We start from the raw sequence: 17968 nt of genomic DNA on the forward strand, positions 1-17968 counted from the left end.
CTGAACATAGCAAACTTACTCTAGGCTCAGAGCTTTGCACTTGCTATTGCCTCTGCTTGAAACTCTGTTCCTCTAGATCTTTGTGTGGTTGGATCTGCTCAAATGTCACACCCTGAGACCAATTCCCTTCATTATTTTGTCTTTCTATCCTAATAGCATTTATCATTCTCTCAGACCACCCCAATTATTTGTTTACTCATAGGATTACCATGTTGATCCTCCTTCTTGCAGGTAGGCAGAGAGACTGACTATCTTGCTGGCACCACTGTATTCCCCAGCTCCTGGCTCGGTGCCTGGCACGAAGTATGTGCTCTGCATTTTTGGATGAATGAAGGGATAGGAACCAGAGAAGCCTAGTTGAATCTGTCTTTGCTTTACTTGCAAGTTTGGGCAAGCCTCCGTTTCCTGTGTGTGAAGTGAGGGTGGAGGGAGTAGGATGTTGAACTAGAAGTTGTTGATTAGCTGTAAAATTTCAACCTTGTTTTCTTCCTAGTCTTAGGCCTGAAGCCAGCCACTGGACCCCAGCTCCCCACCTGTATAATGGGTGTGAGCTCATTCCTGCGGCTTGGGGTGGTAGCGCTGCCTTATAAGGCAGCAGAGGCCGAGGGCGGGCGAAGCCGTGTGGGTGGAGAGAAATCACAACATCCGGCTGTGGGGGCAGGGCGGGGGCGCCCGCAGTGGGCAGGCCGGAGGCCGGGTCGCAACTAGGAAGGCTGCCAGCCTTCTCTAGGCCTCTCCCTGCCTCCGATGTGCGCCCTCCAGGATGGGCCGACCCAAAAGCATACGGACGGATATACACACTTGCTCGAGGCCGGCCTGCAGAAGGCCTAGGATGCCAGACGCATCCCCTTTAAACCCTGGAAAAGCCTGGGTGAACCAAAGGGACCACACCCACACCTAGTGGTCCAATCAGAGTGCAGTGCTGAGAATGACTGACCTTCGTTCATCCAATCAAATACCCGATATCCGGGGCGTGATCCAGAGATCCCACCTCCGTTGTCCCCGAGGAGGGCTCGACCCTAATTGGCAGTTCGGTATCCTACGAAGGTGCAGAAATTCGAACGTAGGGGCTGAACCCCACCACAGACCAACCAGGAAGAGGTGACGTTTTAGGTCCTGCCCGCCCTGTTCCTTTGAACGAATCCCTAGCTCCGGGGGCGGGGGATGATTAAGGGTTTGTCTAATGGGAAGACGGCGCGGGGAGCGCTCACCCAGTTATTGGCCAAGTAAAGTAAACAGAAGGCGGGCCGGGGCGGGGCGTGCCGGAGCCCGGGTGGCCCCCGGGAGGGGGCGGAGAGTGAGCGGCGGGCGGCGGCGGCGGCCCGGGAGGCCCCGGAGGCCGCGGTGCGGTCACTGCGAGCCGATCCGAGCCTCGCCGATCGCCATCCGGCCCCGGCCCCCTCGCGCAGTCCTAGCCGGCGGCGCGGCCCGGCGGGCCCGGCGGCGCCGCAGCCCATGGAGCTCGAGAACATCGTAGCGAACACGGTGCTACTCAAGGCCCGGGAAGGTGAGGCTGTCGGGTGCAGAGAAAGCGGGCGCGCGGCCTCCGAGCTCGGCGGGGCGTCTCAGCCTCCCGATCCCCTAGGGCAGCTAGCTCCACGCCCCGCACCTCTCGCGGACACGAGCCCTTCCGGCCTGTGGTCCTTTTCCTGCGCACCTGCCCTCCGGGAGCCAGAGCCCAGGAAGGGGCGGGAGTCAGGCCGCCGCCCTCGCGGCTAGTAGGGAGGTGGTGGTGGTGAAGGGGGTATGAAAAAGAGACAGGAAGGAAGAGGGAAGGGTGGGACCTCAGCTCCGGGAGAGCCTCTCTGAGGCCTCTCCCAGGTGAGAGGTTAAGAAGATGCCTCAGGAAGGGGAAGGGGCAGCCAGCCTACCCCACGTGCCCGGGCCCAGATTCAACCTGGGTTGCTCCCAGCCTGGGTCGGCGCAAAGTTGGTGCAGGGTAAAAGGTTTGGAGGAATTAACCGAGGCTCTGCCATAGCAGAGCCCACCCGAGGTGGGGAAACTGCTGGTCATTTATGCTACCCGCATGACTGCCACTGGGGACAGAGGGGAATGGGTAACAGTTTTTGCCCTCAGGACTAGTGGGGCAGATGTGCATAGAAATAACTGGAAGCTGAGTTTTGAAGGAAGGGAGCATGCCAGGCTGGTAGGACTGTTAAGTGCAAGGCCTGGCAGAGGGAGCCTGTCTAGTGAACCTGGTGTTACTGAGTGCCTCATGTTACCAGACACCTGCTCTATGAGGGTCCTGGGGTGCATAAGGACCAGACCCGGTCTGCCCCTCACCTGCCATTGTTCACCTCAGTAACATAATCACCGAACACCTACTCTGTACCCTGTCCTGTCCAGGGTGCTGGGGACCAGTAAAGAAGAAGACATTTCTAGGGCAGGGAGGTCAGGACTCTTTGCTGGGCTTTCAGGCACGTAGAGCTATCTGCATTGCCTCTCTGACCTCTTTTACAAGTGGGAAACTGAGGCTCAGATCAGGAACTAGCCCCCAGGACCCAGCAAGACGGGTTGACTCAGGCCTAGGACACAGCATGTCCCTGGTGCAGCCTGTAGGAAACAGATGCTTTCTGGCACAGCATCTGGTGCCCCCTGCCTGCCCTATGCATGTTGACCTGGGGAGGTGCTGCCTGGAAATGGGCATGGTAGGCTGGGTCCTCAGTGCCCAGAGCCTTCTTTATCTCCTGTCCCTTATCAAGTCCTGGGGCTAGGCCTTCCTCCCAGCCTCTGGGGGCATCTGCCGATTCTGTTCTGCCTCGTCATCCAGCTAGCCGGGGAGGAGGGGAGGGGAGAGCCTGGCCAGGCCTCCCTCCCTAGGGCTGTAGCCAGTTCAGGCTTCAAGCCTGCTGAGAACACTGCCTTGCCTGGCCAGAGAATGTAGGCACCTTCTGACAGGCTTCCTTAGGCCATGGGCGAGGCATAGGAGGTTATGACCAGACTAGGACCAGTTCCTTCATTGGAGAATCCTTACTCCAACCTGGCCCTGTCCCTCCCACCTGGGTGACTCTAAACAAGTCTCCTCTCTCTGAACTTCAGTAACTCTTTTTGTGGCATTGTTGAGGGTGGGACATTGAAAACTAAAGGAAATCCCAGTTGTCACTGAGTTCTGAACCATGGTCTATAGACTGAGTGCGTTGGAATCCCTTCATGAGCTGATTGACAGCTTGGGCCTAGGATTTGCCCGTTTCCCAAGTGATCTGAGGCCCTGAGTGATTTGGATTGCATGTATTCAGTTGACACCTAGATGCTGGGCATATTTGGGTTTGGAAAAGAGCTTGGCCTGGGGTCCTAGGGAGCTGGGTTCGAATCCTCCCTCTGGGACCTCCAGGCTTTGTAATCTTGGACAAATGGATTCCCCATTTCAGGACCTCAGCTTTCTCATAAAATTGAGCCAGTTCTGTCAGAGTTGCTGTGAGGGTGAAGTGGGACAGCACTGGGGAGTGTGAACCCTCACTTAATCCTCCTTCCTTTCCCAGACCCCAAGACATGGGAAGGGTCCAGGCTGGGGTGGAGTGGGGAGGAGCCCCACTGACTCTGGTGGCAGTTCCAGGACAGGATATTTGCATGTGACTCTTCGCTGCTGCCTTGATGTGGCTGAGAGGAGGGGGAGGAGGAAGTAACTGGTGAGGGTAGCTGCGGATGGAGGGTTGGGTGAGGGACTTGCGGGGGTGGGGGAGGAGTTCCCCTTCTGGGGAGGCCTTGCCCTGGGTTGAGGGTGGGGGTCTGTTGCTCACTCACAGTGGAGCAATGACTGGGATGTGCTGGGTTCAGGCTGCGGGAGGGCTGCTACCAGGTTTCCCAATGGGGTACCGTGCAACACTTCCTCCTCTAGGCAGCTTAGATCAGGGAGCCCACTGAAGAACCTAGCCTTGCTCCTTCCCTGGAAGGCGGCCCCTCCTACACCACCTGCCTTCAACCAGGCTAGATAGAAACAAAGCTGCATAAACCATAGGGGAAACTGAGGCCAGGCAAGGGAAAGTGGTGGCCGGAGGTTGCCACTGACTTGTTGGAGCTGGGCCCCACCCCTTGCCACAGCTCTACTGAGTACTGGACACAGACTCTATTAGTCATCTTCACAGTACTTCTGGAGGACCTGAAGTACACATGGAGAAACTGAGGTTCCTAGAGAGCAAGTTAGGGGCTTCTCTGGTAGCTCAGATAGTAAAGAATCTGCCTGCAATGCAGGAGACCTAGGTTTGATTCCTGGGTTGGGAAGATCTCCTGGAGAAGGGAATAACAACCCACTCCAGTGTTCTTGCCTAGAGAAATCCATGGACAGACCACGGGGTCACAAAGAGTCGGACACGACTGAGCGACTAACACACAAGAGAGCAAGTTACAGTCTGAAGTGTAAAGGGGCGATTCAAACCCAAATCTGTAAGATGCCAAGACTCAGGCCCCTTCCACCATGTTCAACCTCATGACCCACAGGCCACACCTGTCTAGCTCTCTAACATGTTTTATGTTTGGGCTGCAGTGGTTTGTTTTTTTTTTATATAATATAGGAACTGGTATTTCGTGTAACAGTCCAGATTCCCGGCTGACTTTGAAGTCTGAAGAGTTGGCCACACCGAGCCGGCATTCCTGCCTAGTCAGAGTCAAGCAGTCAGCTGCGGTTGTGCTGCAGCTGTCTCCGTTTGAGGGGTCCGGTTCCCACACTCCCCACCGCTCCCTGTTGTCTCCCATCTGGTCCATATTTACCGCACCTGTCTGATTCTGTAGGCATTTGAGCTGCTGCCCAGCGGCTACAGATGAGGGATCAGCTAGGTAAAATGAGGTACCAGGCCTCCTGCCACCACTTCTTTTGCCTCTGATGCAGGGTCCCATCATAGGGGCCTGGAGCCTCCCTGGTGACTCAGCTGCCCTCTGCCATCTCTCAGGCATGTCCCACATGTCCCAGGATGTCTCCCTTCTGGGCCTGGACTTAACACCGTTTCCCCCACTATTGTGTCCTTATCTTTACTTGGGAGAGAAACTCCTACCTGGTTGGAAGCAGCTGAGCCTTGCTGAAGCTAACTGGAAACCCCACCTCCCACCCCCACCCACCCATGACCTGGCCTCATGCCCTTCTTGGTTCTTCCATCCCTTCTTGGCTCTTCCAGCCTAGGAGCCCCTAGCAGGATGGCCTGGGGTCCATGTGTGTCCTGAAACCCAGCAAGAGTATGTTGCATGCAGAAGGAAGGCCCAAGGGGCCTCTCAGAGTGGACTGGGCCTAGGCTGGACCCTGAAGGCCTCTGGACCACGCTGAGGGTAGCAGGGAGGCCGGCAATGGCAGGAATCAAGAAATAGCGCCTGTTTGCTTCCACAGGTGGCGGCGGGAATCGTAAAGGCAAAAGCAAGAAATGGCGGCAGATGCTACAGTTCCCCCATATCAGCCAGTGTGAAGAGCTGCGGCTCAGCCTTGGTGAGGCCTTGGTTGAGACCATGGGGTGGGTGGGGTGCAGAGGCGAGAGAGTCCAGTGTGCCAGGGGAGCCTCCCCTGAGACCTTGCCTTGGGCCAGAGGGTTGTGGGGGTTTCGGGGAGCAGAGAGATGGAGGCTGCACCACCCAGCTGAGTTTCAGTTCCTGGGTCCAGGCGGGGTGGAGGGCAGACAGCACAGGACAGCAGCGGGCGGTACGGGTAGGCGTGGGGAGGAGCCCCACGTCAGATTTGGGGGCGGTCTGAGGGAAGCTGCAGAAGGGAGGACCAGGCCTCGGGTGAGCAGGGCTCAGAGGACAGAGCAGAATGTGCAGGGGGGCTGGAGTCAGCTCACACACTGTCTGGGGTGGCGGAACCCAGGCCTGTGCGCAGCCCTACCCAGCCTGGCCCTGGGGGTGCCCAACAAAGCCTTGACCAGCAGGGCCCAAACCCCCTCTGACCGCCTGCACGTGGGCCAGGAGTACACCATGGCTGCTTCCACCGCTGGGAACGAGGCCTAGCCTCGAACTCACCGGAAGCCACAGCTTCCTCCCACACTTTCGACAGGCAGGCAGCAGGTGTGGGCTGGGCCAGAGCCGGGCCGGAACCACACAGACCACACCCAGCCCCAACCATGACGTATGTACAAGTAGTGCGAACTGGAAGTCAGCGGCCGGAAGTGAGGACCCGGCTCTGGAGCCACACTCCTGCTTGTGTGATCTTGGGGCTAATCACTCAGCCTCCCTGGGCCCTGGAGTCCCAGGGCTACGATGGCAGTAACAGTGGTATCGCCTCAGTGCTGTGGCAAGGTTCTAAAGGAGACAGTGGCTGCCATACTGCAGGGCTGGAAGCTGTTGGCGGGGGCTCCGGGCCTAGCGGTGTGGACAGGAGTGCCTTGCCGGCAGGCTCCAAATCCAGGAATCCAGCAGCTCCCACCTCTGCCTGCAGAGCGTGACTACCACAGCCTGTGTGAGCGGCAGCCCATTGGGCGCCTGCTGTTTCGAGAGTTCTGCGCCACGAGGCCTGAGCTGACTCGCTGCATTGCCTTCCTGGACGGGGTGGTGAGTGCGGCCCACCCCACACCGAGGGTGGGCAGAGGTCCCGGGCCACATGTGTGTCCTGTCTCCTCACACCTGTTACTCCATCCAAACCCCAAGCCTTCTCTGCCTCCACTCCCACCCCCACAGGCTGAGTATGAAGTGACCCCTGATGAGAAGCGGAAGGCGTGTGGGCTGCGGCTCCTGCAGAATTTTCTGAGCCACACGGTGAGTTAGCACTGGTGCAGGGACTAGGGTAGTGGGCAGAGCTCAGTGATGGTGAGAGGAATGACCACTGCCTGTGCAGAGAGTGCCCCTGGAGCTACTCCAGGCTCACCAGGTGGCACCATGGGCAAGGAGCCCAGCTGGGTGGGCTGGGACACTGAGCCCAGCGGCTCTGCTTCACCATGCCTCAAGGAGAGCTGCAGAAAATTCAGCCACTAAGCAGGCTGTGCACCCCTGGCCACCCAGCACAAGCCCGAGATCTCTGCCCTAGGGGTGGGCAGGTCTCGCACTGACCTGTCTGTGGCCTGTCCCCAGGGTCCCGACCTCATCCCCGAGGTCCCCCGGCAACTGGTGACGAACTGTGCCCAGAGGCTGGAGGAAGGACCCTGCAAAGACCTCTTCCAGGAGCTTACTCGGTAAACCTCTCCCTGCCCTCAGGCTGAGAACTGTGTCCTGAGGAGGGGGCTTCTGCAGACCCAGAGGGCTATGAACAGTGCAGCAGGTGGTGAGCAAACTCAGTCTCTCACCCCAGCCTTGCCCCTGTTCTGTGACCCTGATCAGGTTGCCTCCCCTCAGGTAGCATCCTGGGCTTTAGCATTGGATATCCGTCTCCCCCACAGGTGGGCTAGCAGGAGGGTTGGCCAAGGATTCTGCCTTTCAGTCTGAGCATACACATAACAGGGGGCCTGGCCCATCGAGGGGAGAATGGGGGGTGTCAGGTGCTGACAAGAGGCTGGGCCTTCTCGACAGGTTGACCCACGAGTACCTGAGCGTGGCCCCTTTTGCCGACTACCTCGACAGCATCTACTTCAACCGTTTTCTGCAGTGGAAGTGGCTGGAAAGGTGAGCTCCTTGAAGGCTGGCCCCAGATGGGCCGGGTTGAAGGGGTTCTCATGGGTCTCAGGCCCCTGCTCAGCTAGTGTTTGCTTCCCAACCCCTTGTCCACAGGCAGCCAGTGACCAAAAACACCTTCAGGCAGTACCGAGTCCTGGGCAAAGGCGGCTTTGGGGAGGTGAGTGGCCCGGCCAGAGCCCAGCAGAGTGCAGAGGTGGGGTAGAGGGGACCTGACCATCCCCTTAGCCTCTCTGAGCCTATAACCCTCAGGAAGGCCGCAGCTGGTCCCCACTTGCCCCATCTATCCTGGCTCCAGGTATGTGCCTGCCAGGTGCGGGCCACAGGCAAGATGTATGCCTGCAAGAAGCTGGAGAAGAAGCGGATCAAGAAGCGGAAAGGGGAAGCCATGGCACTCAACGAGAAGCAGATCCTGGAGAAAGTGAACAGTAGGTTTGTAGTAAGTACAGACAGGAGACCCCTCCTTTCCCCCATGGCCACACCGGCCCTCCCCACTCACTGGACTAAGACCTCTTCCCTCCCTGACCCGCCCCCTCCAGGCACCGCTACTTCTCCTGCCCTCAGAGATGCCTGGGAGGGGCGGGTTTGGGATGTTGACGCCTGGCCTGGGAAGCAGAATGGCCCCAGGGAGTGGCACTAAGAATAGTTTTTGGGTGGCTGGCGCTAGCCCCGCCACCAGGCATCCCACGGCCTCTGCTTCAGGGCTCATGTCCCCTTGGTCACAGGTGAGCTTGGCCTACGCCTATGAGACCAAGGACGCATTGTGCCTGGTGCTGACGCTGATGAACGGAGGCGACCTCAAGTTCCACATCTACCACATGGGCCAGGCTGGCTTCCCTGAGGCTCGGGCTGTCTTCTACGCAGCAGAGATCTGCTGTGGCCTGGAGGACCTGCACCGGGAACGTATTGTGTACAGGTGCAGGGGCATGGCCCTCCCGGCCAGGGGCTGCGGCTAGGCTGGGGTAGAGGCTGCAGAGGGATGTTGGTGTGCTGGCACCGTCGTGGTGGGCACAAGTCTGTCGGACCTTGGCTCAGGCTCCACGCTCACCCATGCTCACTAGGCTACTAGGCTCAGCATGGCTCAGAACCCAGGCTCTGGGGTCTGGTTAACCCATGTGTGAATCCTGGTCCTGTCATCCCTATGTGGCCTTGGCCAGTGAACTCCCTGCTCACAACACCATTTTTTTTCCCTGGGAAGCAAAGATTTTAATTCCTGCCTCGCAGCTTGTTGTAGAGAATGAATGAGATAATGCTGGAAAGTACACAGAACACGGCAGTGGGGAGCTCTGCTTAGTACTATTATTAGTAATGCTTTTAGGCTTCCCTGGTAGCTCATCTGGTAAAGAATCCGCCTGCAATGTGGGAGACCTGGGTTCAATCCCTGGGTTGGGAAGATCCCCTGGAGGAGGGCATGGCAACCCACTCCAGTATTCTTGCCTGGAGAATCCCATGGACAGAGGAGCCTGGCGGGCTACAGTCCATGGGGTCACAAAGAGTCAAAAATGACTGAGCGACTAAGCACACCAAGAGGGGGTGGCTCCGTTGGCTGTCTGGCCAGCTGAGCAGCATCTGACCCTGCCATTCTCTCCTTACAGGGACCTAAAGCCAGAGAACATCCTACTAGATGACCATGGTGGGTGAGGGGCCCCTAGGGGCAGGGGAAGGATGGGAGAGGTGGCCCATCTGCCTAATGGGCCTCCCTGCTTCTCCACCCACATTCAGGTCACATCCGCATCTCTGACCTGGGGCTGGCTGTGCACGTACCCGAAGGCCAGACAATCAAAGGCCGTGTGGGCACCGTGGGCTACATGGGTGAGTCCGCCTTCCCCCGACCCACCAGCCTCCTGGGTCCTCTTGCTGTTGTGTGTCCAGTCCCACCACTTCTGTTGGGAAATCTCCTGTACCTCACGGAACAGAAAGAGCTGATGTTCCTCTTTTATAGATGAGGAGACCAAGACTCAGCCAGGGCTCCACACACTGAATCCACAGCGTTCACTCACTTGCATAGTCATTGAGCCCCTCCTACCGACTGGGCCTGAAGGTGGCTACCAGTGAAAGATAAGGGCCTCACACCCGTTTTTCATGGCCCTGGTTCCTCCACTGCCCCAACCTGCCCATGCTAGGAGTGGGAGTGCCCATCTATGGTAGGGGCCGTGATGAGGCCCCGAATTCCCCTGGAGAGCACGTGACACAGTAGACAGAGCTCCAGCTGTGTGCTCCACTGTCTCCTTATTATGTGTCCAAGGGCCAGACATTCTCCTTCTCTCAGTCTCACTGTCCCTGCCTGCAGCCTGCTCCCAGGGTTGCCTTGAAGCTGAAAGGAGGCGGTAGAGGCAAAACCCCCCACCTGCCCGCTTTAGCAGGCAGTCGACACCCAGCAAATGGGTTGCTATCTTCTTTCCTCTCTTTGACATTGAAGCTAGAGGTTGCAAACTGGTAGCCACGCTGGGTCTAATTTGGCCTCCATCTGTGTTTAAATCAAATCATTTTTCAAACAGTTTGAAGTAGTCACCAGCATTTGATAACCCAGACAGCTTCACGTTAAAAATATGATTTCTGACTTCTCTTGAAAGATCAGAAGACCTGACCTCCCACCCCCACCCCACCCTGCAGGGCCATACCAGCTCCTCCTGGTGGGCTGTGAGCTCCCCTACTCCCTGTGGTCCCCACCAGGCTGCTGATGGTGCCTGCCTGGCACTGGCTGCTGCCACTGGGTATTTGAACTGATCCCTGGCCGTGACATGTGAGCTGGGCATTCCCAGGGCTCAATTCTGCCTCCCGCCCAATCTTAATTCCTGCTGTCCCTCCCAGCCCCAGAGGTGGTAAAAAACGAACGGTACACCTTTAGCCCGGACTGGTGGGCACTTGGCTGCCTCCTGTATGAGATGATCGCAGGCCAGTCACCCTTCCAGCAGAGAAAAAAGAAGATCAAGCGGGAGGAAGTAGAGCGGCTAGTGAAGGAGGTGCCTGAGGAGTACTCCGAGCACTTCTCCCCACAGGCCCGCTCACTCTGCACCCAGGTACGGCCGCCAGCAGGAGGCCCAACCAGCCGGGGCTGGGGCTGGGGTTACCTCTCCCAAGGGTACCCTAACCGCCCCTGCCCTGATGCAGCTCCTCTGCAAGGACCCCTCCGAACGCCTGGGGTGTGGTGGGGGCGGCGCACAAGAAGTGAAGGAGCACCCTCTCTTCAAGAAGCTGAACTTCAAGCGGCTGGGAGCTGGCATGCTGGAACCACCCTTCAAGCCTGATGTGAGTGCCACCCACTCCTGCTGAAGGCAGGGCCAAGCCCAAGCAGAGCTGGGGGCTCTTGGAACATTGATTGGGACCTGCTCAGTGCAAGCATTAGAAAACCCAAGTGGGTTAACCAGCCAAACAATTCACCAGGCTCCTAAAAATGAAAGGCCTGGCTTTTGGCACACTGGATCCGGGGCTCCAGCGGTGCTGTAGAAATTCTGTCTTCCTCCTCCTCCCCACTGCCGGCTTCCCTCTTGGGCAGCTGTCCCCAGGGTATCAGGCTTTCATTCTAATAACTCAGCCACCCTGGTAGACAGAGAGGGCCTCTTTGCTCATTGCCTAATTACTCGGATGCCCCTCAGCAGCCACATCAGGACCACGTGCCCACCCGTGCCACTCAAGTGGGGAAGATTGGTCTCCCAAAGGGAAACCAAGATTCCTTGCCAGCAGGGGGAAGGGCCATTGGACTGGCCAGACATCCACTGCCCCCTGCACCTGGCAACACTGACCTCCCATCTGAGCAGAACACTCTCCTCTGCAGAATCTCACTCACTGACTGAGCTTCTCAGTGGGTCAGGCATCTGCTATCAGAAACATCCTGGAGTCGTCAGATTCTCAGTGGGAGAAGTCCAATTCAAACTTAGGCCCAACGTGGAGCTTTTTGGTTCATTTAGCCAGGAAGTCCCAGAGTAGGACCAGCGTCAGTGGTTCACACTGTGTGGCCAGGACTCCACCTCTTGTCTCTGCTTGTCACCTGTTGACTGTTCTTCCACTGAATTCAAGCTTCTCAGTATAAAGTCAAGGAAGCTTCTGATTGGCCAAGATTAGGTCATGTGCTTGCCCTCACCTCATGTGTAAGAGGACTGAGTCTTGTGATTGACAGTTCACCAGGAACACAGGGGAAGAAGGAAGGTGATGATGGGCAGGCCAGATTGGTGGCTGTCAATCATGCATGTGATTATTTACACATTCAACAAAGTATCTGAATGCCAGTATGTGTCAGATCTCAGAAGTCACAGGGTCAGTAGGACCCAGTCCTACCTTCAGGGTCTAGTGGGAAGACATAGAAAAATAAGCCAGTAAGTGAAAAAAGAGTGGTGGAGGGGTGGGGGTATTTTTGGACAGGATGGCCTCTGAGTAGCTGATGGATACATATCAATAGAAACCTAAAATATGTGAAGGAGAGAGTTGTGTCAGGATTTGGGCCATGAGTGTTCCAGGGAGAAGGAGCAGCCAGGCATCGAGGTCCTAGTCCAGGGACCAACCTTGAGAGGTGGAGCAGCAGTGGAGGCCAGTGTGGGCAGGGAAAGAGGGAATGTGGAGCAGGAGTGTTGAGGGGTGGGGACAGGTGGTGGGGCCATAGAGCTGGGAAGTGGGAGTGGGAGGCCCCTGCCTCCGTAGGACTGCATCTTGTAGATGGGGCTCACCAGTGCCCAGAGGTGTGGGCCTTGCCATCGGCAGTTGAACTGCAAGCCTGACTTCTGCAACCTGCCTTAGAGCTGGCTGTCCCACTCAGCTTTACTCCAGCTTCCCTGCACATCATCTCAGTTACTCTTGAAAATCAGTGCCCTGGAGTTTAACTTTTTTAGAAGCAGATGAAAAGCGTACTTGATGGTGATACAGTTTTTAGCCGCTTTATTGAGTTCACATACCATACAACTCACTTCTTTTAAGCATATAATTAAGTGACTTTTAGCATAAAGATGCAACCATCACCAAAATCAATTTTAGAACATTTTCATGACCCCTCCGCCTCAAACACCCCCTACTCATTAGCAGTCATTCCTCATTCCCCTTCCCCTTGGCAGCCACTAATCTGCTGTATGTCTCTCTATATTTGCCTGTTCTGGACATTTCATGTTAACGGGATTGTATAATATGTGGTGCTTTGTGACTGGCTTCTTGCAGTTCTCATGTTTTCCAGGTTCACCCGTGTTGTAGTTCTTACTGGTCCTGCATTCCTTTTGTATGGCTGAATAATATTCCAGTCTATGAATATTGCACCTTCTGTTTATTTATTCATCCATCAATGGGCATTAGGGCTGTTTTTGTTATGGGGCTATGATGAATAATGCTATTTGAACATTCACATAGAAGTTCTTGTGGGGACATACGTTTTCATTTCTCTGGGACATATACCTAGGAATTGAACGCTGGCTCATATGGTAACATGTTTAACCTTTGGGAGAACTGCTGACTTTTCTGAAAAGCAGCTGTATGATTTTACATGATGATGTTTTGACATCCTTAACAGTATGATTTAGAAAACACTGCAAAGATGAAAAAAGAAGTGGCCTTCTGGAGTGAGGTGGGCTCCTGACAGGGGGCTGGGGGCACAGGGACTGTGCTGTGAAGCAGAAGGAGATGGAGTGTGCCATTGGACATCCCAGGACAGAGGGACCCATCAGCTCCAAGCCCTGCATGGGGTGTCCAGCTGAAGGGGCCGAGATTCAGCCTGCTCTCCCTTTACCAGTGGCCCCCAGACAGCTGTGTACAGGCAGGGGTGGGGGCTGCCTAGTATCGATTCCATATGGCACTGTGGAGACTGATGGACTGTCATGGGTCAGCTGTGCAGCCTCATCAGTCCGTGAGCAGTGAGGGGTGATCCCCAGTTTAGAGGGCAACTTGGGCCTCAGAAGGGACTGTCATGCTCAGAAAGTGCATGGGGCACTTTTGTTTTCGAAGTAAAGTTGATTTATAGTGTTGTGTGTTAGTTTCTGCTGTACAGCAAGGTGATTCAGATAAGATATATGTATGTGTTTATGTACATGTATATATATACTTTTTTCAGATTCTTTCCATTGTAGTTTATTACAAGGTATTGAATATAGCTACTCACACTATATAGTATGACTGTGTTGTTTATTTGTGTAATATATAGTCATATGTATCTGCTAATCCCAAACTCCTTATTTATCCTCTCCCCTTCGATGTCTGTGAGTCTGTTTCTGTTTTGTAAATTAAGTTCATTTGAATCTATTTTTCTAGATTCCACATGTGATGTCACTATATTTGTGTTTGTATGACTTATTTCACTTAGTATGATGATCTGTAGGTTTATCAATGTTGCTGCAAATGGCATTATTTCATTCTTTTTTATAGCTCAGTAATATTCCATTATATATATATATATATATATATATATACACATATCCAAACATACCACATCTTCTTTATCCATTCATCTATGGATGGACATTTAGACTGTGTCCATATGTTATCTATTGTAAATAGTGCTGCTGTGAACACTGGGGGCACCAGGAAGCTGCAAGGGTCAGGGCACACCCAGCCCCAGCTCAGGGCTGAGTCGGTCTCCTGTGGGGTCTTCCTGTCTGACCACTGTCTCTGTTCCCCCAGCCCCAGGCCATTTACTGCAAAGATGTTCTGGACATTGAACAGTTCTCAACAGTTAAGGGTGTGGAGCTAGAGCCCACTGACCAGGACTTCTACCAGAAATTTGCCACAGGCAGTGTGCCCATCCCTTGGCAAAACGAGGTGGGGACCTGCCCGGCTGGTGGCTGGTAGGGGGGTCTCAGGGTGGGGGGTGACCTCAGGGGCAGCGCTCACAGCTACCTGTTCTGTGGCAGATGGTAGAGACCGAGTGCTTCCAGGAGCTGAACGTCTTCGGGCTGGATGGCTCGGTTCCCCCAGACCTAGACTGGAAGGGCCAGCCACCAGCACCCCCCAAAAAGGGACTGCTGCAGAGACTCTTCAGTCGCCAGGTAATCCCCAGCAGTGTCCTACCTCGGCCCCCAGCCCAGCTCCTGGGGACGGCGGGTGGGAGGCAGAGCTGGTGCCCGTTTGTGGGGGAGTGGGCATCCTCCAGTCGTGTCAGCGGTGCCCAGGGTCTCTGGCCTCATTCCCGCCTGTCCCCCACCCCTGGCTGGGCTCATGGCCTCTTTTCTCTTTCCAGAGGTGAGCAGTGTGGGCTTCCCGTGGGTTGGCCTTGCTGCCCAGCCCCGGGGAGCCACAGGCAGCCCTTCCATGGCAGAGGCGAGATGTGGGCGAAAGAAGTCTGGTGCCCGCTCCCTACCTGTCCTTCCTTCCCCTCCCCTGCCGTGCCCTGCACCTGGCACCTGCAAGCAGCGAGCCTTGCTTAGCCGTCTTGTCTCCCCGTGCCCTGCATCCACCAGCCCCAGAATAGAGGGCCCTGGCAGAGCCTGGGATTCACCTGGTCCCTCTTAACTTCAGCCTGTTGCCAGCAGCCTCTGCACTGGTGTCCACATGTGTCTGGCCTGAGCTGCTGCTCTGGGCCCCTCGTGGGGAACCCCCTCCTTGGAGCACAGCCCTGGTCAGCTCCTGGTCGGCCCTGGCAGGGCCGGGCCAGGTAAAGGCCCTGGTGGCTAACTGCGCGCGCTCTGCCTCTCTCCCTCCATGTCTCCCCTGCCCTGCAGGACTGCTGTGGAAACTGCAGCGACAGTGAGGAAGAGCTTCCCGCCCGCCTCGAGCTCCCCACCCGCCTCTAGCCCCCAGCCTGGGGCCCCCCCGGGCGGTTGGCGGTAGCAGCTACTGCGAACGCTGTTTACAGTTTTGCACAGTGGTCTTCCCCATTGTCCACTCAAGTTGTGGCCTGGGAGACACAGCCGGAGCTGTCCCCAGTGCCCTCTGCCCCGGAGCCCCTGGTCTGGCTAAGTGGTCAAGGCCTGGGCTGTCCCCTGGGACAAAGGTGCGTCCCTTCAGCTCTTGTCTGTGGAGCTCGGGGCTTTCTGTATTTATGTCTTTGTATGAATGTATATAGCAACCAGAACATTCTTAAGACTCACCCTGGAGCCGGCAGAGGGGCTGCTGCCGCACACTCCAGACACCTCAGGCCCGGCTTGGATAGGCAAAGCTGGGCCAGGCCAGGCCCCTGGGCCCTCAGCACTGTGCTTGCCACCGCCGACCTCTGAGTGAGACTCGTGCCTGCCGCTGCTGCCCTGGGTTTAGGCCGCCGCCTCTGGGGCCCAATACTGTCCATTCTCAGCGCCTGTCAGAGGTGGATCTGGGACCACTGGGTCCCCTAGGCCTGTGCCAAAGTGTGACCAGAGACTGGGCTGCCCCTGGGACCCCTCAGTCCACTGCCCAGGCTGTCCCAGACGGGTCTGCCTCTGCCTTCCGGCTCCCAGGACACCTCGTCCCCTGTGCTGGGCCCTGTCCTGGAGTCACCTCTTGCAGAACACCCCAGCCCAGGCCATAGGAAGGGAAGGGGTGGGGGTGTCACTGACCAACCCTCAAACATTCCAGACTCCCCTCGAAAGAGACACGTGCCCAGCAATAATCCGCCCCTCCCTTTGTGTGTGTGTGTGTGTGTGTGTGTGTGTGTGTGTGTATGAATGAGAGAGAGAGAGAGAAAGAAGGGGGCAGGCTGAGGCTGTGTGCCTGCATCCCAACCCCAGCCCTTCCCAGACTGATGGCCCTCTTGGTCCCAGTGTTAACGGTAGTGTGGGATACAGGGCCCCAATTTTTCCATATTTAAGGCCGATTTTTATTACTCATTTTGTCCAATGTAAGCTGCCACATGTATCTGTGAATACAGTCCGAGCACAAACCTGGCTAGCTGCCCCTGCCTGCCTCTTTCTTGTCCCTGGTGGTCCAGGGATCTCCTTGTTTCCCTGGCCCTGCTGGAAGTGGGAAGGGGTTGGAAGTGGGGCTGGTGGAGGCTGCCCTTCCACCAAGGCCTGAGGGCCTCAGGACTGATCTTGGGGTAACCTCTCCAAGCTCTGGTGGCCTTTGGGCCCCACCAGTTTCCTCAATGGGATGAGGCCTGAGGGGAAGAAGCCTTGGGTCTCCACTAGGGTATGGGTCTGACTCTACCTGTGCTGAAGAGGCAGGCTCAGCTGGCAGTATCCTCCAAGACCAAGGCGGCCTGGCCACCAGTTGTGGGTTTGGAGCCGCCTGTGGAGTAGGGTGGGAGCTCCTGTTGGGAACACCTGCTCAGTCTGTCTTGTCTGGACACCTCCATGATTTGCCCAGGGCCGTACACATGTATTAGAGCCATTTCTCTGCTCTGCTTCTGAACCAGGAAATGTGGCTGGGCAGAAATGCACACTGGTGATGCTGCAAGTTAGGTCATGGCAGAGGCAGGTGCAGACCAGCCATGTGGGCATCAATTCTCTGAAGGTAGCAGTTGAGCTGGGCGTAGAAGGAGACCTGGGCAGAGACAAGAGTGACACCCTATTGACCACAAGTCTGTCCCAGACTACACAAACCTGTTCCTGTAGCCTCCCAATGACTCCAGCCCCTGCTATAACCACCTATAATGGTTTGTTCCTGGCCTTTGGGCCAGGTACCCAGTGCCACAGAGGCCACATGAGCTTTGCAGTTGGACAGCTCTGGGTTCAAGTCCCAGCCTGGCCACTTGTCAAGCTGCATTGCGTAGACCCTACCCTTGTCTGGAAAGATGGGTGTGATTTCCCACTGCCTTACAGAGCATCTATGAGAATTCACTTAAATAGTCACCTTCCTGAGCCCTTGGGTCACCAGCAGCCCAGCTCTTGAGAGCATGTGCAGTGTGCACCGCTGCTTCTGTTGATTTGAGGGGAGTGGGGTAGGGAGAGGGCTTTGCCTAGGTCTTCCAGCTGGTGAGTGGCCATTGCAGCGTTGAGAGGAAGCAACTGAAGATTAGGAAACTGGAGGTGAGAGGTAGGGGCCTGAGGCACAGCAAATTCTGTTGTGGGGGTTGAGGACGGGGTAGATAAGTATTAGTGTACAGAGGCCGCAGCCCAGCTCTGGGCAGGTGTGTGAGGGTGAATGATGATGCGAGTGGTAAGGAATCTGCCTGCCAATGCGGGAGATGCTGGTTTGATCCCTGGGTCAGGAAGATCCCCTGGAGAAGAGAATGGCAACCCACTCCAGTATTCTTGTCTGGGAAATCCCATGGACAGAGGAGCCTGGAGTGCTACGGTCCAAGGGGTTGCAGAGAGTCAGACACGACTGAGCATGCATGCATGCATGCAAACCTCCCACCAGACTCCCCTTAGGCTAGGTAGGCACCCAGGGAACTTCTTGGCAAGGGTTCAACCCACCTTAAAGTTCTTACCACAGTGGATCCTTGGCAGAGGAAACTTCAGAATTCACTTACTAACAAGTCTTCCCCAAGTTCATGTCCCCATCCAGCTCTGTTGGAAACCCAGATGGAGATGAGGCCCCCTGCTAGCTTGGAACTCAGTCTGGTAGGCAAGCAGATGGGGGAACAGTGGGACCCAGTGTGATCAGCACTTTAGCAGAGATGATTCTAGAA

The 17968-nt window shown here is 56.1% G+C and overlaps 1 protein-coding gene across 4 annotated transcripts; it reads left to right on the top strand.

The window, feature by feature from the left end:
• Positions 1–1284: 1284 nt before the first annotated feature.
• On the top strand, positions 1285–17968 carry GRK6 (G protein-coupled receptor kinase 6). 4 transcript variants are annotated; one of them, XM_055551310.1, is made up of 17 exons: positions 1285–1507; positions 5312–5407; positions 6350–6462; positions 6589–6666; positions 6979–7079; positions 7414–7506; positions 7612–7675; positions 7814–7954; positions 8241–8431; positions 9111–9148; positions 9238–9327; positions 10327–10535; positions 10627–10764; positions 14107–14244; positions 14337–14471; positions 14585–14586; positions 15144–17968. In XM_055551310.1, exons 1-17 carry the CDS (start codon positions 1456–1458, stop codon positions 15250–15252), a joined length of 1788 nt encoding a protein of 595 aa, XP_055407285.1. In that variant the 5' UTR covers positions 1285–1455; the 3' UTR covers positions 15253–17968. The 4 variants fall into 4 exon arrangements, with proteins under 4 accessions (XP_055407285.1, XP_055407269.1, XP_055407260.1 ...); XM_055551294.1 differs by lacking the exon at positions 14585–14586; XM_055551285.1 differs by lacking the exons at positions 1285–1507; positions 14585–14586 and adding an exon at positions 3985–4883.

The sequence above is a fragment of the Bubalus kerabau genome, chromosome 1 (assembly GCF_029407905.1).
Source record: "Bubalus kerabau isolate K-KA32 ecotype Philippines breed swamp buffalo chromosome 1, PCC_UOA_SB_1v2, whole genome shotgun sequence".
NCBI classification, from domain to species: domain Eukaryota; kingdom Metazoa; phylum Chordata; class Mammalia; order Artiodactyla; family Bovidae; genus Bubalus; species Bubalus kerabau.

Excerpts from the sequence above, each read along its gene's own strand:
- GRK6 (XM_055551310.1), top strand. The coding sequence starts at position 1,456 with ATGGAGCTCGAGAACATCGTAGCGAACACGGTGCTACTCAAGGCCCGG. Across the intron at positions 9,149-9,237 it reads CATCCTACTAGATGACCATG|GTCACATCCGCATCTCTGAC; the intron begins GTGGGTGAGGGG and ends ACCCACATTCAG. Across the intron at positions 10,765-14,106 it reads AACCACCCTTCAAGCCTGAT|CCCCAGGCCATTTACTGCAA; the intron begins GTGAGTGCCACC and ends CTGTTCCCCCAG.